This window comes from Antechinus flavipes, chromosome 1 (assembly GCF_016432865.1).
Source record: "Antechinus flavipes isolate AdamAnt ecotype Samford, QLD, Australia chromosome 1, AdamAnt_v2, whole genome shotgun sequence".
Taxonomy (NCBI): Eukaryota; Metazoa; Chordata; class Mammalia; order Dasyuromorphia; family Dasyuridae; genus Antechinus; species Antechinus flavipes.
The window spans coordinates 185,794,132-185,820,516 of record NC_067398.1 but is presented as its reverse complement, the minus strand read 5'-3'; the positions used below and the strand labels follow the sequence as shown (position 1 = coordinate 185,820,516).

Below are 26,385 nucleotides of genomic sequence, written 5' to 3'. Positions count from 1 at the left end.
CTAAACTGCCCTGAGATGATTAAGCCTAAATTTAAAATTAGTTTAATATTTTTGAAGCTTTGATAATTTGTTCTTTATTCAAGTAACACATATGTCTTTGCTCTTAATTTTTTCTTATGCCTCTATAGAGAATATTCTCATGTGGCTTATTTTTCTAAATAAAAACAACAAATAAAAAACCAAGCTCAAATATTAAAGCCAGGCTTATACTTAGAAAGCAGATAACTAAAACGGCTATCTTATAATTCAATTCCAAAGTAACCTTCAATAGTCAGATAATCAAAGCAAGAAAAATCATTGGGGTTTGCTACTCAATGTAACTTGAATGCCATATAATTTCTGATTTTGCTTTACTAGAATAAACTTGATGGGGGGACAGTCACTCTTTAAATGAGTTTAAGTGTAAATGACTTATCAACAGTTACACAATCTAGGATCTTTTAAAAAACTTGAATACAAGTCTTCCTAATTCTAAGGTCCACTTTCTCTCCACAGTGCCTTTGTGATTTCACATTAAAATAATTGGTTTCATTATCAGAAGGTGGCACTAAAAATTATGATACTTTTCAAGCCAAATACAAGTTTTTAAAACATTAATAATTTGATATAATTGTTGCTTGTCCTTCATTTTCAAAGAGGACCATAACATCAGGGAGGTGATAACCATGACATACAAGTGAATAGGATTTAGGTGAGGAGGGCTTTCTAAGGTCACCTACCTCACTTTCCCCTTGAGTCACCTGTTACAGTGGCCAGATATAGATCAGAATGATTGGAGATGGCCCTGAATGCTATAGGAGACTTTGCTTTTTTAAAACTAAGATCTTTAACTAGTCTCAGTTTGACTGAAGCCACACCCATTGGGTGATTTAAACTTGGAACAATTGGCAAAAAATAGCCTCTTTCACTTGGTCTCTCCTCCCCTCTCCCCCCCCCCCAAAAAAAAAAAAAAAAACTAAATTAAATAAATCTGGCAGGGGTTTCTGGCCAAAACTGAAATGATTGCTATTTACATTCATAATTTAGGTCTAATGGGACACCAACTATAACCAATTGGGGCTTACCCTGGAATCTATTGTTGGCCAATCTATGAGTCAGTTGCTTTTGGTTTATAGCATGCGCCTTAAAGAAATCTAGCCAGTAAACCCCAAGATATCTTTGGAGGGCTCTGCAATCCCAAAAGAACCTCAGTAGGTAAGATTGTGATACTCTATGTAGACAAAGGGAGAGAAGGAAAAAGGGAAGGAAAGGAGAGAGTTTCCCCTCCTTCCTATTTGACATACTTTTTAGGACAATATCTAATTTTCTGTAATGAAAGTAAAATTTCTCTTTATTACCTGAGGTTTATTGATAATTCAGTATAGTCTCTAATATGTAAATCATACTTCAGCTTCCATCATGGCCTGAATGATTTTGGTGCTGTACCTGTCACAGCTTGTCCTCTGGGTAAGAGAGGGTAACCAGATATAGGACAATAGTCATAAATATTATCATAAATAGTTATAAATTTTAGAGTAGTGGGAAGCCTAAGAATTTCTTAATGGAAAACAGGAATTGCATTGTAAAAATTTGGTGACTTTGCATAAAAATATTGCACTTGTAACTTAATGTTAGCATTATTTTCACTTAAAAATTTTCCTCCCCAAAATTAATAGCTTACATTAGTTTTCATATCATCAAATATACAAATGGCATAATGAAGTCATGTGCTTGACTTGAATTAGAAAGACTTGTGTTAGCCTCTATGTGCCTCGTTATCTCCCTAAATCTAATCTACCAAGTCATAGATGAGTTGTAATTTTCTTGGTTAGAGAGAATTCCTGCACCAGAACTTCCCCCTCATTATTACCAGTACTCCTTCAAGTATTCAATGTATAAACTATATAAATTTCAGCTGAGTTGCAGAGAGAACTATTTTAAATTAAAAATATTAAGAGTAGACATTCCCGTGTAAAATGGCTGTAAGCTTTACCTTTCATCTAACCTAGGAGTAAAAACTTTTGGTAATTAATTGGTTCTCAAAATCATGCATTTGGTAATTAATGGAATCAAAAGATAAGTGAAAATAATCAGATTTAGGCAAAAAAAATTTAAAATTCATTCATCTTTTATCTGTTCATTATTGTATTGTACGTATAGTACTCCTGGGATAAATTTATTAGTTACTGGAATATTGAAGGTAGTTATTTCAAATTTATTTAAATATCTATGGAGGTTTGAGTAGTATATGAGCAAACAAATTAACAAGCTTGGTAAAACATAGACATTGACAGAGTAATTGCATTGATTCTTCTGGGGTGAGGTTATTTCTGGACCTTGGCAAGAAGAATATTTCTTAATGTGAAAAGTTTAATGAGTTTTAATTTAATTCAGATGTACAATTGTTTTGTGTCTTTATGTGTATATTGGAAACATAGGTAATCTAAGAATTAATTCTTTTTGGAGAATAATATTATAATTAAACATATATAGAGATACTGATAAATATAAATTGTTACTTGTGGTGGGAAAAATGGAGATAAAATATCCAAGAAACTTTCTTTACTAAAAAAACCCTTCAGGAAGTAAACATTTAGCTGCCCACAAAAACTTCTAAAATAAATGGGTGTGTGTACCAAATTAGTTATCTCTTATGTGCTAATTAATTCAATAGTAGTTTTTAAGTGTAAACCTTAAAAGTTGCTACTGGTTCTATACTTCATTGTTCATTCGAGTGTGTGTGTGTGTGTGTGTGTGTGTGTGTGTGTGTGTGTGACCCCATTTGATGTTCTCTTGGAAAAGATTGTGAACTAAGATTCTGCTGATTCCAGAGTCGGCATTCAATAGATTACCTAGCTATCCCCAGAAATATCTAAATTAAAACATGATATATATAAAAGATAAAACTTTGGGCTTTCGATGCCAAATATAATTGATCTGAAGATAATAGGGAGCCTATGGAGTTTCTTTTACAAATTGGTTTAATGATATATTCTTGGGCTCTATGCTATAGGTAGCCAACCTGAATCCCAAGGACCTCTCTTATACCTTAAAGGATTATGTATTTAAAGAGCTCCAAAAAGATTGGCCGGGATACAATGAGATAGACAGACAGTCACTGGAGTTAGTGCTATCTAGGTAAGTTGTTTTGTTGCTTTTTAAGGGGAAGAATAAAATTATGACATTAAACATTAGCTATTGTTGTTATTGTTATTATTATTATTATTATTTTGAAGCTATTGGGGTTAATTAACTTGGCCAGCGTCACACAGCTAGGAAGTGTTAAGTGTCTGAGACCAGATTTGAACTCAGATCCTCCTGACTTCAGGGCTGGTGCTCTATCCACTGCCCCAAACATTAGCTCTTAATGTTGTGATTTGGGGAGATGGGGAGGAGAAATAAGGGCAAACTTTCTCTGTAAAATATTGATTAAATCTCTAGTATAACCTGGGACATGTGTTTCCTTTACAGAAAATTAAATCCATCTCCTCAGAATGCTACCAGCACCAGCGGTTCAGAATCTCCTATATGTTCTAGTAAAGATGCTGCATCTTCTCCTTCTCAGGTATTTCATAAAATCATAGAATGTTAAAGAGATGAAAAGGATCTTGCAGATCACCAAGTCTAACTCTGATTTGTAGAAAATGAAGAAACGGAGGCACATAGAAGGGTAGATGAAGGCCTCAGAGCTTGGAGAGGGGCCAGAGCCAGGACTAGGACCCAGATCACTTGACTCCCAGTCCAATGCCCTTCCCATTTCCAGTGGTATCTTAATAGGAATGCTTCATTTTTATCCTCTGTTGCAACAGACAAAACAGATTTTTGTGGTGGATGATCCAAAGCTTAACTATCATAATAGGATTTTCTTCTATTCTGTTTAATAATTGAATGACTCAAGTCCCTTTCAGCCCCATAATTCTGTGGTTTGCTTTAGGAAATTTAATCTTAACTAGAAACATGGATAACTAATTTTTTTTTTTTCCTGAGAAAATTGAGGTTAAGTGACTTGCTCAGTCACACAGCTATGAAGTATTAAGTGTCTGAAGTCAGATTTGAACCCAGGTCCTCCTGGTTAGGAGCAACTCCTGGTGCTCTATCTTCTGCTCCACCTAGCTGCACCTTTTTAAAACCTTTTTTAGGGACTTTATTAAAAGCCTTAAAAAAGGGTCATAAAGAAAAAGTCATTTAAAAAAAGTATTGGTGTGCTACTACTTAAAGAAAGCAAAATGGTACCAGTTTAGAAGGTGGCTCTTCATATTACACATTTTACTTGTTGTGTAAAAGCATTCACCTGAAAATTATTTTTTAAAATTAACATTCTTTACTTGAATATTTAAATTAAACTACATTCTTCTCCTTGGATATGGGCTGACCTACTGGTGCAAATTACAATCCCTCAATGCCTTATCCTGATTGAGTCTTAATCATTTCTTTCTTATTACTTAGATAATCCATTTAAACTGTTAGAAGCCTTCCTTAATATATTTAAAGTCTAATTCACTTTTTTAGATCTCAATTTTTACATCATTTTTTGGAAAAGAAAAATAATACCAAACAAGTTTGTTTTTAGTATGTTTATAGGTTCAAAGAAAACATTTTCCTATATGTTTCCTATATGTTCTGGGGATTGGGGGAAACTGTTGAATCTGATTAGAATTTTTCATCTGCTTTTTTTCTTATAAATCTTTATGTAAAAGGATCACCATTATTAGAAGTCTGTCACTGAATAGAAGGAAGCAAAGAACCATTTGCCATGCCTTTCAATTCCCAGAAGTCAGTAAAATTGTAATCTCTTTGAACTGGGGTATCCCAAAGGATTTCCTTTGGCTTGGAATTACTCCCCAATGAATTAAGCCTAATCCAGAGAGAGATCAGAACAATTCTGGGTTAAATAAGAACCAATCTGCCTAAGGTTGAACTTAATCTGTTTCTGCCCGAGACTTGTAAAGCTGCCTAAGGTTAAACATAATCTGTTCCTCCCCAAGACTTGTTAAGCAGTCTTGAACAAATTTGGTCATTTATTCTTGGCAGTTGACCCAGATCCTTAGGAGTACTGATGACCAGAATAGACCTCCAGCTCTCAGCACACATGCCTAGGACTGGGAATAGAAGTGACCTGTGGTAAAGAGTAATGAAGCATGCCTTGCATTTAATGGCAGCTGTTAATTCATCTTCCTCATTGTCCCAAGAGTTTAACTTCTCCAGTCTTCTGAATTTACCTTTAGCTATTAGGAGACGTTGGAGGGGGGAGCATGGGAGAAAAGAAAACTTTTGTGGCTTTTCTCTGACTTGGTCAGAACTTTAACCACATAGCAAATAACTTTTATGAAACACATACTCTGATCTAATTTACTGAGAATGACTTGATACTAATGGTGTCAAATAGTGTTAAACTATTTGAGAGAGTAGATGAATGAATTGGTTATTCTTTGTATTACACGTGAGGTCTACAATGTCATATTACATTTAATTTTAAACTTATACATTGAACCATCTTGATTTTTTTTTTAATTTATAAACCACCTTTATATAGTAGAGGGAGTTTTCTCTAAGAGGTTAATAAAAATAGAAATGTAATTTAGATCTCACCCAGCTTCACCAATTCTCTGGAATTGATCCATGAACTCCATTGGGATTCATTGATCCTAAGTTTAAAACTCCTACTGTAAATGGATCCATCTATAACTTTGTCAGTAGATATTCTCCTGGTCGATTCAAGATCATTTGCTATTGTTTTTTTATGTCACTTAGAGCTCTCTTATAATCCAGACGGTTTTATGGTGGCGTGAAACACTATACATATTAGGGTCAGAAGTATTTGATTTTAAATATGTCCTTACTAGATATATAAGCACATTCTTTAACTTCTCACTATAAAATGAGGGGTACATATTTCCTAGGGTTGTTGTAAGAATAACTGAGATTCAATATTTGTAAAGCACTTGTAAAACAAAACACCCTTGAAACAATATATATTATTGTAATTTAGTGACAATATTTGAGTACAAAAAATTGTTTCAGTAAAGATAGGTACTTAAGAAATTACTAGTACAATCATTTTTTATTCCCAAGATAAACAAAATAATATTAGCCATAATATTCATTTTTAAAGATGGAGTATTTTCATACATTAGGAGAGATTAAATAAGTATTGGTTTTGTTGAATTTTGCTAGGCCTTATTAGTTCCTACAGGGTGAAATGGTATAAATTGCTTCCTCTCATATTGTCTAAAACCAGGTCAACTGTGCCAGCAGAGCTGAACTACTTTCTTTATTTAGTGCTATTACTCTGCCCTAAGATCTCTGTGACAGGCATTTACAGAGATGCGTTGATCTGATCAAATGAATCTATAATTTCCTAAGAAAAATGTCTATATGAACCAGATGCTAAATGGCCTCACATTAGTGGCTAGAAGCTGGAAAATGAATGGATGCCCATCAATTGGAGAATGGTTGAGTAAATTATGGTATATGAATGTTATGGAATATTATTGTTCTGTAAGAAATGACCAACAGGATGAATACAGAGAGGACTGGCGAGACTTGCATGAACTGATGCTAAGTGAAATGAGCAGAAACAGGAGATCGTTATATACCTCAACAATGATACTGTTTGAGGATGTATTCTGAGGGAAATGGATTTCTTCGAGAAAGAGATCTAATTCAATTTCAATTGATCAAGGATGGACAGAAGCAGCTACACTCAAAGAAAGAACACTGGAAAATGAATATAAACTGCTTGCATTTCTGTTTTTCTTCTCGGGTTATTTTTACCTTCTGAATCCAATTCTCCCTGTGTAACAAGAGAACTGTTCAGTTCTGCACACATATATTGTATCTAGGATATACTGTAACCTATTTAACATATAAAGGACTGCTTGCCATCTTGGAGAGGGGGTAAAGGGAGGGAGGGGGAAAATCAGAAGAGAAGTGAGTGCAAGGGATAATGCTGTAAAAAATTACCTTGGCATGGGTTCTGTCAAGAAAAAGTTTTTAAAAAATAAAAATAAATGGCCTCACATTTATTTTTTTATTGATACTGAGGCTTGAGAAAAGTTAAAAGTTTTATCTTTAGCATTAAGAGGATGTGAGTGAGGCTATTGTATTGGACATGCATTAACTTATTTAAATTTGGGGGGGGTTCCTTTCCTATTATTTTTTTCAGAAACGCCTCTTGGATTCAGATTTCATAGATCCTTTAATGAATAAAAAAACTCGGATATCTCACCTAACAAATAGAGTTCACCCAACATTAAATGGTCATTTGAATTCCACCCATGAAAAAATTGCTGTGGCTCCACCACCACCACTACCACCACCACCTCCTCCACCACCACCTCCTCCTCCTGCAGCTGCCGCCACCCCAACTCCACCACCTCTTCCTTCAACCCACCTTCCAGTTTCAAATCCTCCTCAGACTGTAAATTCTAACTCCAATTCCCCTAGCACTCCAGAAGGCCGGGGGACTCAAGATCTACCTATTGACAGCTTTAGTCAAAATGGTAGCATCTTTGAGGACCAGCAGGACAAATATACCTCTAGGACTTCTTTGGAAATCCCACCACCTGATTCAATCCTATTGAAGTGTCCAAAGCCCATGGAAGAGAAACATTCAATGTCACATAAAAAATCTAAAAAAAAATCTAAAAAACATAAGGAAAAGGACCAAATTAAACAGGACATTGAGGAAAAGGAGAAAGACCTTAAGACAAAAGAGGAAATTGCCAAGTTAAATAACTCCAGTCTGGATTCAAATGAAGGTATTTGAATTTTTTTAATTTTATTTTTCTTACAGCTTTTTATTTTCAAATTGCAAATTTTAGTAAGTTTTTTAAAAGATGCGCAGTTTTAAAACATTAATGCATTCTCGTGGGACTCTCAGGATTACTGGTTCCTAATAAATTACTGTCCCTAGTATTGGGGTTTCTTGTTTTTTCCAAGTGATCTCCAGTTCTTTAAGACATTATCTTGACCACATTTTTCTGTTATGGCAAGTTGTAACTTTTTTTCTTTTCACTTTCTTCTCTATGATTTTCCTTGAAAATGCTTTTAAAAAAAAGTCTTGAATTCTACATGTGAAATATTTAATAATAAAACAATGGGATTGATTCTGTTAGTTCTCCCAAGAATGTCCTTTATGACATAAGAGTAGATCCTAAGTAGAAACATTTAATAATAAGAAATCTTTATTGCTTCTCTGCCAGAAAAGGATATAGCTATTAGGATTAGAATTAGAGGTGAGAAAAAAAATTTTTTTAAATATTTGGAACTTGAAATTTTAAATTTTAGGTTAATGACAGCTTCACTCAGAACTTGCCAATTTGTTGTTATTACTTTGTGCAAATGTTTTATAACAATTGTCAAATTTACATGTTCTGGCAGGGCTTTAAAACATAAGAAAAGAAAAGAAAAAGTAGATAGGCTAAGAAGTCTCATTGAAAGAAAACATTAAGCTTAAAATGCTATAATTCCCACAGTTTTCTTGAAGTGCTTTCTTGAAATCATTGCATTGAACTTAAAATCAGATAATATTACTTCACTGTTTTGCTTTTCAAAAAGAAATATCAGCCTTGTTGAGTTACTTCTCTTAAGAGTTGAGATCAGGCTTACCCCCAAAAATGGAAGGAATCCCAGCCCATCTTGTAGGAAATGCAGGAGATGACTAAAGCAAAATTTCCCAGAAAAATACTACTTCTGTCAAGTATATGAATAAGATTTTAAGGAATGTCATGTTTTACTTTCTATATTTGTATATAGAACTGAAATGGTACAATTCTGTTAGTCTAACTTTTTTTTTTTTTTTTGGCTATATGGTGCTCTTATCAGGGGAAAATCTACAGAAATAGTACAGTAGGATCTGTTTGTAGCAAAATTTATCATTAACGTGAACTTGGGTATAATAACATGTCAATGTATGCCCTTTAAAGTACTTTCAGACTCATAGCATGGTAAATCTGAGGGAAGGATTGTCTTTCGCAAACCCACAATATTTAACATAGATAAAAAAGGGCCAGTAACCTCAGAAGTTCAGGATTCAGAATTCATAAGTCAGATCTCTAAATATATGCTGTCTCCTAATCTCTCCCTTTTCCTACAAGGCTTAATCTTAGTGTGGAGAGTCTGGAACAATTTATTAATTTGGGACACCTATTTAATTAAAAGACAACACTTTTTCAACACTTCTGAGATAAGTCAACTTTTAGCCAGATTCAGTGTTTTCTCAAGAATTGAGTAGAAGGCATACTCCTTTGTCATACTTTCACTCAGTTTGGAACCTCCCAGAGCTACTCCTGGTTAGAGAAAAACAAGAAGAAAATCTAGAGCCACATTCCCTGAATCTGGTTTGAAGCCATTCTCCTTTTAGTGACCACAGAAAGGGACCAGATAATATGTAGTCAGATAGTCACAAGGGTATCTCCTTGAAACAGAAATGCAGGGGATAATAGTTACAGGTGGTTAGTGTGTGTGTGTGTGTGTGTGTGTGTGTGTGTTTCATCCAAACTTTGTTCAGATATTTTTAACAACTTAGAAAGATTGCATGCTCTCTAAGGAGAGGGGAAAAAAAGAAAAAATGGATATGAAATTTCAAAGTATTCACTTTTATTAAGCAAAGATTTAAGTTTTGCCAGCAAGCAATGGTAGTTTTAATTTATATTAGCCTCACTTTACTTTGGGTGGCACAAATTTACCTAATTAAAAGAGCCACTAAACATGCTCTTTGAAGATAGTTTGAACAAATGGAATACTGTGGAGATTTGACACACTTTCGTAATAGTCCTCAGGGACTTGCACATTATTTTTCTTTTCTTATCTTTTCTTTTTTTCCCCCAAATGTGTTTAGGTTAATTCAGTATGCATTGGGTTATAGTACTGCCTTATTTTAAATGTCTTAAAACTGATGGGAAAACTTCTGACACAATTCATACTCCTCCTCCTCATCTCCTCCCAAAAGGATAGCAGTTAAAATACAGTGACTAAAGCAGCCTGCTACTTCACATTATTGTCTTCTCTGTCTTGTTCAAATCCCATGAAAATTAGATGTTGATGTAAAACTTGTATCTTCAATTGTTTGACTGCATCTGCCACCACAGTATTTGAATGCTGTGCAGATGCCACAACTTTTCTTGGAATAATAGAAGATTGACCTTGGGTTAAGATTGGATTCCTTTATTGTGCAGACACTGCAGTAGCCAGTGCACTTTCAACGCCTGGTGTTGGCCATGGCAGAGCTTGTCATATGGCCTCTATTGTTCATGTTCAATTGTATTCCTTGCTCACTGTTGCTTATTGAGGTAGCAGAATAGTTTTGAGGAAGAGTGTTCTGGGTGTTTCTGATCTGGATTAGAATTTGAAGTTTGTTATAATCATGTTAAATGATGAACATAATAAAATTCTGTTTCTTCTTAGGAGTTAAAGAGGTTTGCCCTGCCTCCACAGATCCTTCATCAACTATTGAACTACCAGATTACTTGATGTAAGTTGAAATGTCTTCCACCAAAGAAAGACAGTTTGAGGCTTAAAAGTCTACAAATTTAAAATATCTGGACAATTCTCTTGGCCCTCCCCCCCCCCCCCCAAAAAAAAAAAAAGACTACCTTTAAAAAGATATTTATAAAATTAGTCCTGTCAAGTAGCTTTTTTGGTTAGGCATATAGTACTTCCCCATCCTTCTTCTGGGCTGTTCTATTCAATAGCATTTAACACACAAGAAATCCTGTTCTTTGTTCCCATGGACAGACTAAACATTTGAATATGGAAGAATTTAGCTCTTCAGTACTTCAAAGCTGACAAGCCTGACTTAGGGGGACAGTCATTTTCTGGCTTATATTGGTAAATGTGGAATCACAGGGATTTATAGCATGCTTTTTAATTATATAAAGGACAGTAATATATTGCTTTCTTCAGATACTGGAACTTACATTTAAAAGTGTGTTCTCCTTTTAAGATGGGGAGAATATTGAAATTTGAACAATTCCTTTATCCATATGTATACATACATACATACATACATATATGTGTGTGTGTGTGTGTGTGTATATAGACATACAAATATGTGTATTTGTGATACACAATGCGTTAAAATGCTGATTGGGAATATTATGATAAGCAGAAATTATGACTTGGAGACCTCGTTCTGCTTTCTATAGTATCATAGGTTCTGTTGGAATAGAAAATAATCAAGCAGCAAGAGGATGGAGAAATTGAGTCAGGCAAACCCTGTTCCAAATTCATAAATTTGTACATTCATAATGCATGAAAAGCTAAATGGAATTTAGGACCTTTACTATTATTAGAATCTTATGTTAGATAGGTCAGACTTTTTGTGCCATCCAGATTTTCCAAAAACACTCTTTTCTAAAATACAATATATCCTTAGAGTATTTTTAAGTTGTTTTTAATAAAATGATTGCATTATTTTGAGAATAAAATTTAGTTATGAATGATGAGTCCCTAAACCCTAAGATGATAAATTTAGAGCTAAAAGGAATCCCATAGGTCTTCTAGTCCAGAGATGTCAAAATTTATGGCTTATAAAGCTCCTGAATACATCCAAGGCCAGATAAAAATGCAATTGGGAAACATTTAACCAATAAGTAAAAATATAGTAAAACATGCACAATGATATCTAAGTCAATATATCTCACATTGATACAATTTAGTAAATTGTATTTGAATTTTATAGCCTTGTTCTAGTCTAACTCTCATTTTATGAATAAGGAAACTGAAGGAAGTAATATAATTAATAAGTAGCAAACTGAGATTTGAACGTAGTTCCTTTCACTCCAGATCTAGCATGCTTTCCATGGTAGTTATTATTTGTATAGATTAAAGAAAAATATCCCTTTCATTTGAATTAGTGTATGATTTTAGAGCTCTTTTGAGAAGCATATTATATATATTATATATATATGCATCAGCCAAGATCAAATCAGCTACTTCACAATGTTTGCTGAGTTGGCACTCCAATGTGTTTGACAGTCAGCAGTGCTCTCTGGTGAGGTAGCATCTATTCCATGCCTAAAGAAGATGTTTTCTTATAACAGCAGAAATTGCTCTGTTTTTTAAAAGTTGGCCACTCATAAGGGCATGATGGTATTATATCCTAAATTCTCTTTTTTTTTTTTTTTTTGGATTTACCATAATTTTTTTCCCCCAAAAGAAATCACATTTTAAGTAACTCTTTTATAGTTCCTTATAGATCAAACTAACATTTTTCATAATATAAATTAAAAATTAATGAAGGACTTCTTGTGTCCCAAGCATTGTGCTAGGCACTGAGAATTAAATTCCAAAAGTGAAATACTCTGAAAAAAAAAAAATTACCACATGATACATGGGGTTAGGAGATACTACAAAGAGAAAATCAAAAAATGCTTCTTGAAGGAGATGGCACTTGAGCAGAGGCTTGAAGGGAACTAGAAACCAAAAAGTAATTAGCCCAGAGCTGGCAAATGAGAAGGAGAGACATTGTCTAAGGAATGGAGGGGAGTAGGTGGATGCAATTCATAGATACAAAAGTAAGAGCTGTATAAAGAGATAAAGGCAGCCAACATGGCTACTGTTTTGAGTAAGTGAGAAAGGATAAGCTGGAATCAGTAATCCTGGAAAGGTAAATTGTAGTCAGATTAGCAAAGCTTTAATAACAAATAGAAAAGTTTGTAATTTGTCATAGTGGGAGAGACTCATTAGCACTCCTGGAATTAGGGTCGTGATATGGTCCAATCTATACTTTTAGGAATATCAACCTAACAATTTTATGAAGAAAGGAAAAACTTGGACTGGAGAATCAGAAAGCAAGTGTGTCCAAATGAGAGGTGATAAGGACCTAAGTTATCATAATTGTGATTTGAGAAAAAAAAGACAATCGATGTAGGAAATATTCAAGAAATTGAATCAATAATGCCTGACAGAAATGCCCTGAAAATGTAGAGGGGAAGATAAGGGAGAGTAAAGAGTTGAAAGTACATGTGGGAGGGACATCCAGATAGAAATATCAAGCAGATATTTGCAACTGCCTGAGTCAGAACTCAAATGAGAACTAAAGATGAGAAATGGACATGGAGATTTGGGACTTGTCAGCATAGAGAATATTGAATATATGGGAGCTGATGAAATCACTAAGAATGGAGTGAGAGAAGAGGCTCAGGACAGAAGTTTTCAGATAAATTGACACAATGGGCATGGAATTGAGAGATTATCATCCTACAAAGGAAATTTAGAAGAATCCATTCTGCAGGTGTGACTAGAATCATCATAGGCCACAGTCAGAGAAGAGAGTTATTTATCCATAAGGACTTGGGTGGTCAGCTGTGTCATTGTCAAGTTTTCTTTATCTCTACTTTCTGTGGACAAAAATTAGTAGGCAAGTAATTCCATCATAATCTAAACTTAGTCCTAGTTAGAATTTTTAACCCTGCTAAACATTTTTATAAGGATGTATAACTTAGGCAATTTAACTTACATCCACTTTGCTTTCTTTTCTACTATCCCACTTCCCACCCCCAGTCTTGCCAACTTAATAATAGCAAAGTATCTCAAATACTGGTTGTCAAAGAAAAGAAAAGAAAAGAAAAACCAAAGAACAGTTATCCTCAACTTAATTATCTCCAGAAGATTGGGAGTTAACTACAAGAAGCACAATTTTATTTTGTGTTTTTCATTGCTGTTTATTATTTGCTCTAGTATCAATATAAATGTCATTCTTTAACATAAAGATGAGCCAGTTTCCTTTTTTAAAAGAAATTTTAATTAATTTACTTAAATAGAAATTATAAAATAATGACAAGACCCTAAACTGTATAACTAAACATAATGCTATAGTAAAAATAAAAATGCAATCTAGTTTAGGACCTTTTCCTAATGGTTTGAAATCATTAAATAAATTAACTTTAACTTTGGCTGAAAAACATGGATCTAACAAGAGATAAATATTTTAAATAATAAAATATTACTAAACTTGATGTTTCACTGTAGCCATTTTACCTATTCTTGATATATTCCTAATGCTTTCTCTTTTTTTCCTGGGCTTCCACTCATGTGCAGTCAAGGCAGTCCACTTGAAATAAAAATTAATTTGCCCCTCCTTTGGCAGTTCTGGCCAGCAGGATGACTTGAAATTGGCATGGCCATGCTATCTCAGTTACACTGAAATTAAACTTGGATACCAACTCAGCATGAATAAAAATACTAAGTGGACCATTAAATCAGTTCCCTGTAGCATCTGTGATATATCCATTACTAGGAAATCAATAAGATCATGTAATAAATGGAGTTAAATGTAAATTAAGACATTTTCCTAGGAAAGCATACTAAAGTAATTTTATGGTAGGGAGTGCAAGAAATCTTAAAATGTATACTGCTGGCTTCCAAGTAAATCACCAAACAGTGTGACATGTTTTCAAAAATAAATCAACAGTCAAAAAGTCCTAGTTTTGATTCCTCTGAATCTATATCGGGGATGATTATAGTCCCTGTGTCTTCTATCTCTCTGCCTAGGAGAATTGACTTTATTGTTTTATTGCTGTAATTGTTAAATGAACTCTAAATAACACTTCTTTTATGTCCTATGGATATATCGTCTGCAAAAGAGTTGTGATTAAGATACAAACTTAGACCTTACAAAATACTCCCAGCACCAGTAATCTTAATAGCTAAAGGAGAACTTCTTTTGTGAAGTATTTTAGGACTCTGGCATTCTGGTAAAGCCTGTGGTTCCCCTTTCAGAATAATGTTTGTAAATGAATATAAAGTAATACACAGGTTTGTGACTTTTTAACAAAATAAGTTTTTATTAACATCTTTTTGAGAGGAGAAAAAAATCAGCATTACTGATCAATACATTGAAAAGGTACAAAAATAACTTCTATTTGTAACAGTTGGGGACTTAAGAGTGGAGAATGTCTTCTCATATATCGTCAATCAAGTTATTTAGCCATTCCCCAGTCAATGGACATCTATTTTGTTTCCAGTTCCATTTACAGTTTCAATTCTAAGATGCTGCTATAAATATCTTGGTATTTTGAGGGACTTTCTTTTTGTTATTGACTTCAGTGGGGGATAAGCCCAGTAAGTCTTTATTTCAAAAAAATATGGACATTTTAAATAACTTCATAATTCCAAATTGCTTTCCAAAATTGGGTGTACCATTTAAAGCACCACCAGCTTATCATTCTATGGCCCCCTCTAACATTGTGTGTTACCTTTTTGGTCAGAATATGAGGTGAAAATTAGGGTTGTTAAATATTGTATTTAACTTTTATTTTAACATATTTTACATTTATTGGCCAACCTGCTGTCTGGGAGGAACAATTTTTTTTTTGGTTCCTTATATCTCAGTATGTCAGACCTGTGATTATAGTAGTAGTAGTAATCTATTTTGGGGGGAAAAGGGGTTTTAAGAGAATAAATCTTGCTTAATTTTTTTTTTCCTGAAGACATTTTAATTCTGACACCAAATTGTTGTTATTAATGATTTTGGTTGGATTTCATTTGAGCCCTTAAGCTTTTGTAGTTTTTTCTTAGAAGCATGAAAATGGAAGTTCTCAAAGATGTTTGTGTTTTTTGTTTTTTTCCAAATATTTCTATAAGATCTTTGGTTGGAATGATGATGCTTATATTTTTTAGATATTTTGCCTTGTAACTTTAACCTTCAAATATTTTTTATTAGAAAATATATTGCTATTGTCTCACATGAGCAACGCCAGAATTATAAAGATGACTTCAATGCAGAGTATGATGAGTATAGAACTTTGCATGCCAGAATGGAGACTGTCGCTAGAAGGTTTATTAAACTTGATGCACAACGTAAGCGTCTTTCTCCAGGCTCCAAGGAGTATCAGGTAATAAATGAGTGGACTTGATCTCATTCATGTGACTAAACTTTTTGGTCCGCATCTTCCATCTCTATAAACAATGCAAGCCCACTATCAGAGAGCCTCAGCGCTTTGGCAGTGCTCAAAGAGTGGCTGACCATCTGATGTTTTACCTTAATATGAAATTATAGAGACACTATGTAATTCAAAGAGTTATTTAACGGAAAAATTATTAATAAACGTTGAATTCCATTCCATGAATGAAAGGAATGTGTCCTTTTTAAAGTTATATTAACTCTTTGAACTCATAATATTTAGGTCCAGGAGAGAAGTACCTCCTTGGCATGGATAAAAATGAGTTTATATCCTTCGGAGCATTCATGGTATGTATGCTCTCTACCCAAAGCCTACAGCACTTGGAGAAAACATTATCAATTAGGAATTACATTTTTTGCATTTGTCACCTAAAAAGAAAATTTTAAATCATCAAAACTTATATGAACACAAATAACTATTAAAAGTTTATCACTATGTTTGATTTAACTTTTTCCAGGTTTGGATTTAATTGCTCAAATACTTATTTGAGTTTTATTTATTAATCTCCCCTACTGTATAGGCTGAGGGGAGTATCTAAGCAATGTCACATCAGAAATTTGTTCATGTAGTGAAAGTGTATGTGTCCAATTGGTGTTGATGTGTTCGTGACCCCTTTCGCTTCTTTTCCTCAATAACAAATATATTTTTCAGATATGAGTTCTTACTAAAGTTCTTATTAAATGTTCCTCTTCATTTCTTACCAGCCATTGGCCTTCCTAGCTCATGTCTCCTCTGTCATTTACATGACACGTTACACACTGATCAGAAATTGTCATTAGTATAACAATTACAGTATAAACATCTTGATTTAGCATTCAGTGTCCTCCACAATCTAATACTAATCTACTGTTCCTATCTCATACTGTTCATACTGTTCCGTTTCACTTAGTGTTCTAACCAAGTTGAACTATCCCATTTTCATCTTGGTCTCTCCTGTTATCTTGCCTGTGTGCTTGCCATCACTCCATGGTTGACGTGCACCCACCACTCCCATTTTGCCCTTTTTGAAATAATTCCCTATTTTCATTATCCTAATCACCCATCAATTGTTAAGCCTTTCCTGATCTCCCTATAACAGAAATTTCTAGATTTCTCATTGCCCTGTGTCTGGATCTCTCCTTTGCCCTTACTCAATTCTTCCTTGTGTCATATTTTACATGTTTCATCATCTTCATCATTAGATAGTAAGCTCCTTATTGTGAGGTACTGTGTCTTTGCAACCTCAGTACATAGTGTATGAATTGCACATTGTGGGCATTTAATATTTGTTTAGTAACTATGGAGACTCACATATGTTAGCACATATTATATCTTTACTAGGATTATTCCTTACTATATCTTTTAAGATACTTGGAATTACTTTATCCTAACATCAGTGCCACTGAAACGAAAAATTTACTAAACGCTTAGGACAATATATAATATGAACTATGAAAATAAATAAGCAAATAACAAATTCACTGTGGCTTCAAATTTAACCTTCCCAGCCCTTATTTAAGCTACCAAAGTCATTGAGCTCTTATCTTTTACTTCAAATGATAGTATTATTATTATCCCACTTAGGAAATCTAGGACATAAGTACTTGAAGTGTTTCCCAACCCTTTGGCTAAAGGAATCCTTAGTTCATAAAAATAAAAAAAAAAAAGGATTCAGTTAACTTAACTCCTCCTCCCTCCTTAAGTAAAGCAGTTAGCATACGTTTTGTTGTGGCCATAAAATGCATGTAAAATCATGACAGAGTGGTATATATGAGAATAGATAAATATCACTATAAATCTATCCTTCCCCCAATGGAAGAACATGAAGGTTCATGCCCTAGAGATTCATTATGTGATAAATTTAACAGGGTTTAATTTATTGCACCATTTTTACAGGATTATTCTGAGTGGAGATTGTTTTCATTTCCTTCTGCGTTGTTAATAGCAAGTTTCACAATGAAATTCAATTCTTGCCAATGAGATCAATTTTTCAATCTTGCTGAAAAATTCTACCTTTTGTTCTAATTTCAAAAACTTTTGCTTTGTAGAATATTCATGAAGAAGTCTTAGAAGAATATAAGAAGATCAATCAGGTAGGGACAATCGGTATTTTGCTTTCTATTCTGTAGTAAGGAAGTATTATATGTGTTTCTAAAACCTACCTTTTTTTCCCTTCCACAGTCTAGTCCCAATTACCATGAAGAAAAATACAGATGTGAATATCTTCATAACAAGTTGGCTCACATCAAAAGACTAATAGGTGAATTCGACCAACAGCAAGCAGGGTCCTGGCACTAGACCTCTGCTTAGACCAGAAGATGTGAATAAACTTAAGCTTATTTATTTAAAATTCCAAATGAGTTGCTCTAAGATTCTAAAAAGTTGAAACTTTGTCAGTTGAAAGTTTCAGTATTAGCAAACTTTGAGTTACTTTTATTTTTTTTTTTTTTAATTTTGCTTCCCTGCGTATTTGAAGCTGCTTTTTCTGGTCCCTTTCTCCTTCCCCTTAAGACTTTAGTTTGTCCATGGGAAATCACTTTTAGATATTGGGGGTCCAGTGTCTATACTTAAAGGTTGTGCACATTTTCAAAAAAATAACAATGTAGCAAGTTGAAATGCTTTTTCGATAAATATAAGCCTGTTTTTTGACCTTTATTAATGCGAACTCTTTGCCTTAATTGGTAGAAGGTTTAGAAATTTGCACAAAGTACAAAAAAAAAAGTTAAAACATTGTTTTTGGGGGGGGTTAAGAGATAGAAATGTATATGTATACATATATATCTATGTATATATGTATAAATTACATACATCCTGATTTGATCTCAAACAGTAATTTATCCCTAGAACTTAAACCCCCATTGCAATGGTTGCCTTAAGGTGTTTGCTTATTATATACATAGTGTAGTTAATCATTAGCTACACTGCTTCCCATTTTATTAAAGCAATGGAGAAGCACATTATGGCCTACCAGCGTCTGTAAGAGTGTGCTTGTACTTACTGTATGTGTGCAGAGGTTGTGTGGATGTGAGCATGCATGAAGAAAAAAAGCTGCTACTCTTAGTAGGCCAAAACGCTCAGGTTAAAACAACTGACGAGTGTTACTGTAGGTTTTTTCCTATAAAATTGCTACTTCTATTGTGGAAGACAAAAGCATTTCCATTTCAACAGTTTGTCAGCTTTATTAATGTTGGGAAAAATCAATGTTATGAAAATGAAACTGATCTATAGTTTTGGGGCAGAATTATAAAATTAAACATGTAGGTGACCTATTTATATACTGCTATAAAGTATTTTTTTGAAGAGAGATATGCAAAGAAGCTATTGCCTACATGAAATGTATATTTAAAAGATTTTTTTTTCCTCCTGGGTAACAGGAATATAACAAAGAACAGATATATTTAACTATAAAATACTGTGATTCATCAAACAGCACAAACTTTCATTTCATGCAGTTTATCTGTTTACTTTGATTTAAACTATCACTTGTTTTATCATGTGGGAACATAAGTTATTGGTCAAGCATGTAAGGATTTTGAACTAATGTTGGCTTAAATTGTGTTGTCTTACCGTATTGTCTTTTCGAAGTGCTGCCAATTGAAAAGGGAAGCATTATGTTTACAAATCTGATTTTTGGAATGTTTGCCAAAATTTTGGTAGTGTCTTTAATAAATGTCTCCAGCATCCAAAAAAAAAAAAAAAACCAACTAACTAACCAAATTTGTTGTGTATCACTGTAAACCAGAATATGTTTGGTGTCTAGGATTCTTGAGGTACTATGTCATCATCCAGTAGTCAGGGATGGGAGGGGGAACTTTCTCTCATGTCCTTTTAGAACATTTACCAAAAAAGATTAGGTTGTTTGAAAGAAATATACAAAGGCCCAGCATGTCTGCCTTTGACTCCAACTCTTTTTCACATTACTATAAACAACTGTCCTATTACTATGTAGAGCAGAATTCATGGTATTTTACTACTCATCTTTGAGACTTTTGGTGCTCTTTCTCTTACCTCATAATTGATACAATCACTAGCTGTTAATAGATTTCCAAATTTTAGAAAAAAATACACAGACCAAGGGGAATTTATTCAGGAATAAGGTAGAATTTGGTATTTATACATATTATGATTTTTATCAATATATCTCAAGTGTTTTATCTGTAAACAATGTCGTTTATCCAGAAGAGATTCATTGGTGTAACTACTTGGATGATGATGAATTGGTGGGTTAACAAAAAAAAAAAATTGGCTTTAAAACAAGAAATATATGCTTCATTTGGTACAACTCCAAATCTTTATGTCTATAAGTCATAGTATTTTAGCGCTAAAAGGGACTCTAGAGATCATCTTTTCAGTTAAAATGCAAGTTTAAATAATAGAAAAAAGGCTAATTATCTTTGTCTACCCATCATAATGTACAAGTCACTTCTCTTATTCTGAAGGAAGAGTCCCTCTGTAACTATTTCCACACCAATTCCTATTTAAATATGTTTACAAATAAGACTCTCCCTGTAACCAAAATTTTATCCTGCTTAAAACTACCACAAACATGTGAGCACATCTTCTGGTTTACAGGTTGGGTAATGACTTAAGCTGGAGATCACATGTATAGTCCAGCATTGCACATCCTTAGGCTTCACCACCTATTGTAAAAGCCTTAATGTAGATGGCATCTTTTGCAATGGTAATAGCCTTGCAAAATGTATGTCCATCTATTGGTTGCAAAATGTAGTTCTTTAAATCTACATATCTGCTCTTTCTCTAATCTACATCTCTGTTGAATAAGTGTATGAACTTATCAAAGTGATATTTTTTAACATTATTAATCTCTCCTTGCAAGATTTATAGATTTTCTCAAGTGAAAGCCAAATGAAACTTTCCAGGTGATGGTGCAGGTTCAAATTACACTACTCTCTGTATACAGTTTGATTCATTTGAGAGAAACAATAATAGGAAAATAGCATCAGTCAAGGTTGTCATGTCTTTCACTCATTTAGTCTAAATCAGTTCAAAGTACTCTTTAAGAGTTTTTTTCCTTTAATTAATCTTATGAAATGGAATGAACAGTTGATTTAAATCAAACCAAAATGATACTAAGTAGTTTTTTAAAAGCAAAAATAAATCAGATTTTTTTTTCTTCATTTTGTTGGTTTTCTGTTTATCAATTGATAAATTAGGAAGAGATCACAAATCCTTATTCTTGCAAAGTAGCTGGCTGAAACAAGTTTAGAACATTGCTGGCTACATTTTAAAATTCAGTGTTAATTTCTTTATATTTCTAAATCATCTTATATTCTTTACCGGAATTTCCTTTTCCCTTGAAGTATTTAACTGTACTATGTAAAGCAGAGGCAGATTCACATGTTAAAAGAAAAGTTCTGAAATGATCCATCATTTGATATATTGTAACTTAATAAGTCTATTCATTCCATCTTTATTTTTAAAACTTTTCTGAGACATTTTAGCCAGTTCATTGCCTTTTCGGCGGTGTTGACTTAACACATATGTTTGGCATATGCCTTTCACTACTTTTGAAGTTGTTACAATTAGCTCTCTGCCTAAGTGTTACTAAATCCTTTCCTTCCACATACCTAATGGGAAAGAGTTAATATAGCCAGTACTGTGAAAGGAATATTTTGGGGGAAGAATATTAAACTGACACTACTAAAGGAAAACAACAGGGAATGTTTGCAAAGCATTTTGTAACATGAAGATTAAATAAACAAGACTGTGAGGCTCCTTTCTGAATTTTTTTTTTGAAGTGTTTAAAAAAAATACATATACACACTATTTCTTGTTTCCACACAACTCATATTAGGACTCTCAAAGTTAAAAAATGCCACAAGGGCATTTTGTCTAAGCTAATGAACACTTGAGCCATTGTTGCCCACCCCCTCCCGTTCTACACAAATTTTAGTTCAATAAAAAAAATGTTAACTTTGCAGTCCTGTTTTTCTTGTCTTGTTTCAAAATATTTAATTAAAAAAATCTTTTCATATCTGATTATTATAAAGGCACACAAAGATATTCCCAGTAAGATAATTGATTAATATAGACTAGAGTTGCTTTATGTTAACCCCTAACCCCTATTATCTTTCATACAAGTGTAACATTCACCCGGGAAAGATAGTCTTCCAGCTAAGGTAAACTTATGAATTGTTGAGCATGCAAAATTAGGTTCAGAAAATGGCTGTCTCAATTCTGAGGAGATAAAGATGGCATGATACATAGAATGGTAGATTTGGAGTCAGAAAGGTGTAAGTTCAGAAATCCCATTTCTGAAGATTTATTAACTATATAGTCCTGGGCATGACTTTCTCAGCTGTCAAATGAGGGAGATTTGGACTCATTATCCTCCAAGATTCTTCCATTTTTAACTCTGATTCTATCATCCTTAGGACATTTCTGAATCATTGGATTCAATGTAGTGGGAAAGATGAACCATAAAATATGAATTAGAATATCACGGGGAAGGAATGAGAAATAAGCAATAGAGAATTAATTAGTAAGTTTTTATCAGAAAGTTGTAGGGGGAAAAAAGGTTGAAAATAAGCAAAAAAAAAAAAAGGATATGTTCATAATTTCTAAAACAAGCATATGTAACCTTTTTAATGTTGTGGAACTCTTTGGTAATCTAAAAAACCTATGGGTAGATGGATGCCTTCTCAGAATGCTTTTTAAGTGTGTAAATTAAAATTTAAAAATTAAAATACATAGGATTACAAAGGAAACCAAATATGTTGAATACAGTTATTAAGACATCTTTTAAAAATTCACATACCCAAGTGTGGGAAGTTTTCTAAAATATCTTTCTATTCCTTAAGCATCTTCCATTTTCATGAATAAGAGCAGTAAGAGTTACATTGGGAAAGCAATAGTTTGGGATCAGGAAAGTGAATAGCCTTTTAATATTACTAAAAAAAAATTTCTAAAGTTGCAGGGCAAGGTGTGAAATATCCAATAGGCCTTAGTATCTTGGTAATTTTCCTAAATTCATAGATAAATCCACTATGTATGATTTCTGAAAAGACATAGATGAGAATCTTCAAGTTAATTTCTACTCTCAAGGAGCTTACATATAAGGAGAATATAAAGACAACAAGTACAAAGCAGGTAAGTACAAGTTATTTTGGGAAGGGAAGAAGTAAGTGAAGGATCAGGGAAGACTTTCCAGAGAAAGTCATGTTTGAAGGAAGAGGGAAATTCTATAAGACAGGGATGAGAAAAGGTTTATTGCCAATATGAGTAATGATTAGTGCAAAAGGCATGAAAACAGATGGGAGTGTTATATGTAAGGGATAGAGAGGCCAGTTTGGATGGATAGGTGGGAGCCTGGTTGTGAAGGGCTTTAAAAGCTAAACAAAGGGAATTTGTTTTCCCCCCCTAGAGTCAGTATTACAGACTCCCTGGAGTTTGAGTAGAGAAGATTTGACAGCATTGTGGAGGATGATCACTTAAAAAGTTACTGCAATAATTAAAGCAAGAGAAGTTGAAAGTCCTGAACCAAGGTGATAGTTGCATAGAGAACAGGGGTTAGAGATGTGATGTGGAAATAAAAATAGCAGGAGATAATAATAATGCTTATGTATTAAGTATTTTGGTTGAGGATAAAAGATGAAGTTCATCAGATCTGACAAGTAAAAGATAGGTACAATTGGGTGACTCAGGATAGAGCATTAGCTCTGGAGCCAAGAGGATCTGAGTTCAAATTTAACTGCAGAAGCATAATGGCTGTGTGATCCTGGACAAGTCACTTAAGTCCAATTACCTAAAAACACACCCTAAACCCCCAAAATATTATTGGTAACTTTGGAGAAAACACTTTCAGTTAACTGATGAGGTTAGAAGCCAGACTACAAAGTTAAGAAATAAATATAGCAGAAGACATGAGCCAACTAGAGGACCATTTTCTAGGACTTTAAGGAGAGGAGAGACAAAAGTTTGAGGGATTGATAGCGCCTAGTGAAGGTTATTTAATAATGGAATAGATCTGTAGATAAAGGAAAAGTTGAAGATTACCCAGGGAGTGATTGAGTTCTCCATGTAATAAATAAAAATCTAATCACAGCACAAGATGTAATCAAGAGCATATGTAGAGAGAGATTGACCTTGGCAGGAAGAAGGGCTGCTTCATTAAGAAATTGGAAGAGTAAGAGGGCAGAGGATAATGTCAAGAGGTTTGAGATGAAAAGATGAGAAGAGGGCCCTCACATTGAATAATCTCAATTTCTCAGCAAAGTAACTGAAGGGGAAGAGAGGGAGGAAAACATGAGAAGAGGTTTAGCATGGCTTCTGACAAGGATACGGTAAAAAGGATCGCCTTGCTGCAGTGAGAGCCCAGTTGGTTGAAGCTGGAGAGTATGAATTTATAATATGCCAATTGAGTCGATAGGAGAAGATTAAACAAAGAAGCTGAATTGGTAAAGTACTTTTTTGCTGTATTTATGCAGTGTTTCAGATGTGGAATGAATCCGGCCATATAGAATTTCATTTCCAACCATAGAACTATATATCAGATTGTTTACGATTACTATCTTGGAAGAAAAAAGCTGTGAATTGGAACGTCATCCATGAAATGCTTTATAGCTCTGACCAATCTATTTAACTTACCTCTTCTAGAAATGAAAATATATCTACCTCACTGTACAACTGGAAGGATTAATTATTGTTTGGAAAACACATGCAGGTCAGTTGGTGAAAGGCGTTTTAAATATAAACCATGTGCTTAGAATGTCAAAGGTAGAGTCTTAAAGATCTATGGGGTCATTGGTTTTTAGGTGAGGAATCCTGTGATGAATCAGTTTTAAATAAAATACAAAGGAAATAAAAGGTGGAGAGAGGCTTGATGTTTTGGGGTGGAGTGTTTGGGGGTTTGTTTTATTAAAGGCTGGGGCCTACAGGTTTACCTGTCCTACAGGTTTAAGCTAACCAGGAAAGTACAGAAGGAAGCAATGGTAGTCAGCAGCCTTGACATGGGCTTATTGCTAAATGCAGAGTTGGGGTCAATGCTTCTGTCTTAGATGATTTAATGAATGGGGAGGACTGAAACCATGAACATGAACTTATTTGCATTTCTTGCCTAGATGATTCAGCTGGGCTGCCCATGCCTTGTTACTGTGGTTGAATCCTTGGTACAATGTAACCATTTGTAGAAAGACAATGAGCTATACATATTGGTCTCTGAAATGTAGGAGAGATTTCTTTATCTGAATTCGCTAGCAGGGCCTAGGACTTGGGACTCTTCACTTTGTTCTATCATTAGGAAACTACTAAAGAGTCAGCCAGTCTTTAGCTTATAAAACCTGGTTCACATTCTTGAAAGATAAAATTATGCAAGATCCTAAGAGATAAGTGAATTGTTCAGACAAATCTGGAAAAGTCAGATGAGATATGTAGACCCCATTAAGTAAAAATTCATATAACTAAAAATATTTTGCATATTCAATACGCAAAGTAGCAAAAAATATTTCATGGAGTTTTGAAATCTTAGGATATCTCAGTTTTTCTAAATTGAGCCTCACAAAAAGATGAGGATTATTTCATTCGTACTTGTTTTCCCAGTACCTAGCACAAAACTTTGAAACATAATATGTGTTTAATAAACACTTGTTGATTGAGTGAGCCTATGCCTGTTTTTAAATTTTACTATTTATTACGTTTATCTTTTTAAAATTTTATTTCAAATTCTCTTCATTCAGATTGTTCGTCCCCACTCATTGAGAAGGCAGGCATTGAACCTGTACCTATTTATTATGTTGAAGAAATACCTTGCTAAAAGCACAGTCCCTCTCTTCATATGTTCTGAGAGCTGAACTTCTGATGTAGGTAGTGCCTTTCCTTGGCATCTAACTCTTATCTTGCATTGTCAGTGGTTTTATGGCTGGAAATAACATTAAAGATGTATTACAATCTGTTTTGCCTTTGTACCTCAAGCACCATCAGTTCTATCTGACTTGCAGTTGAAATCTCCTATTAGAATGTGATCTCCCTAAAAACAAGGATAGTCTTGCTTTTCAATTTGTATTCCTGTTACTTAGCTTACAATGCTTTGCACATAGTAAGAGCTTAATCAATGGTTTTTCATTCATTCATTACATTTTTCACTGTAGCATACATCATTTCTCAAGTTTTTTTGATCTTCCTACTTTTTCACTCTCTTTAAAATTATAAAATTTTAAATATGAGACCCTCCCCCAAAGAGTTTTAACTCATATGGATTATATGAATTGCTATTTACTATATTAGAAATTAAAACATCCTAGGAGTGTTAAAATTGTTTTGATCTCAAAGATCCTCTGAAAAAGGGCCTCAAGGATCTCCAAAAATTCCAAAGTTCATACTTTGAAAACCATTGCTATTGTAGAGCATACATTCCATAAGAATGAGCACTGTCATATTTTTAAACTTTGACTGTCCCCAAGACCTAGTATAATGCCTTGCATATAGTAAACTCTTAATAAATAAACTCTTCCTTAGAAGAGAAAAATGATATACCACTTCAATATCTTTGCCAAGAAAACCC

At 33.8% G+C, this 26,385-nt stretch overlaps 1 protein-coding gene across 1 annotated transcript in view; it reads left to right on the top strand.

Annotated features, from left to right (window-relative positions):
• ELL2 (elongation factor for RNA polymerase II 2) overlaps positions 1–21,807 on the top strand; it is an 86,046-nt gene extending 64,239 nt beyond the window's left edge. Inside the window, exons 6-12 of the mRNA XM_051994002.1 lie at positions 2,993–3,117; positions 3,451–3,544; positions 7,145–7,739; positions 10,387–10,453; positions 15,647–15,818; positions 17,915–17,959; positions 18,048–21,807. Coding sequence (XP_051849962.1) covers positions 2,993–3,117; positions 3,451–3,544; positions 7,145–7,739; positions 10,387–10,453; positions 15,647–15,818; positions 17,915–17,959; positions 18,048–18,164 — 1,215 coding nt within the window. The 3' untranslated portion in view covers positions 18,165–21,807. The remainder of the gene's footprint in view (positions 1–2,992; positions 3,118–3,450; positions 3,545–7,144; positions 7,740–10,386; positions 10,454–15,646; positions 15,819–17,914; positions 17,960–18,047) is intronic.
• The last annotated feature ends 4,578 nt before the right edge of the window (positions 21,808–26,385 follow it).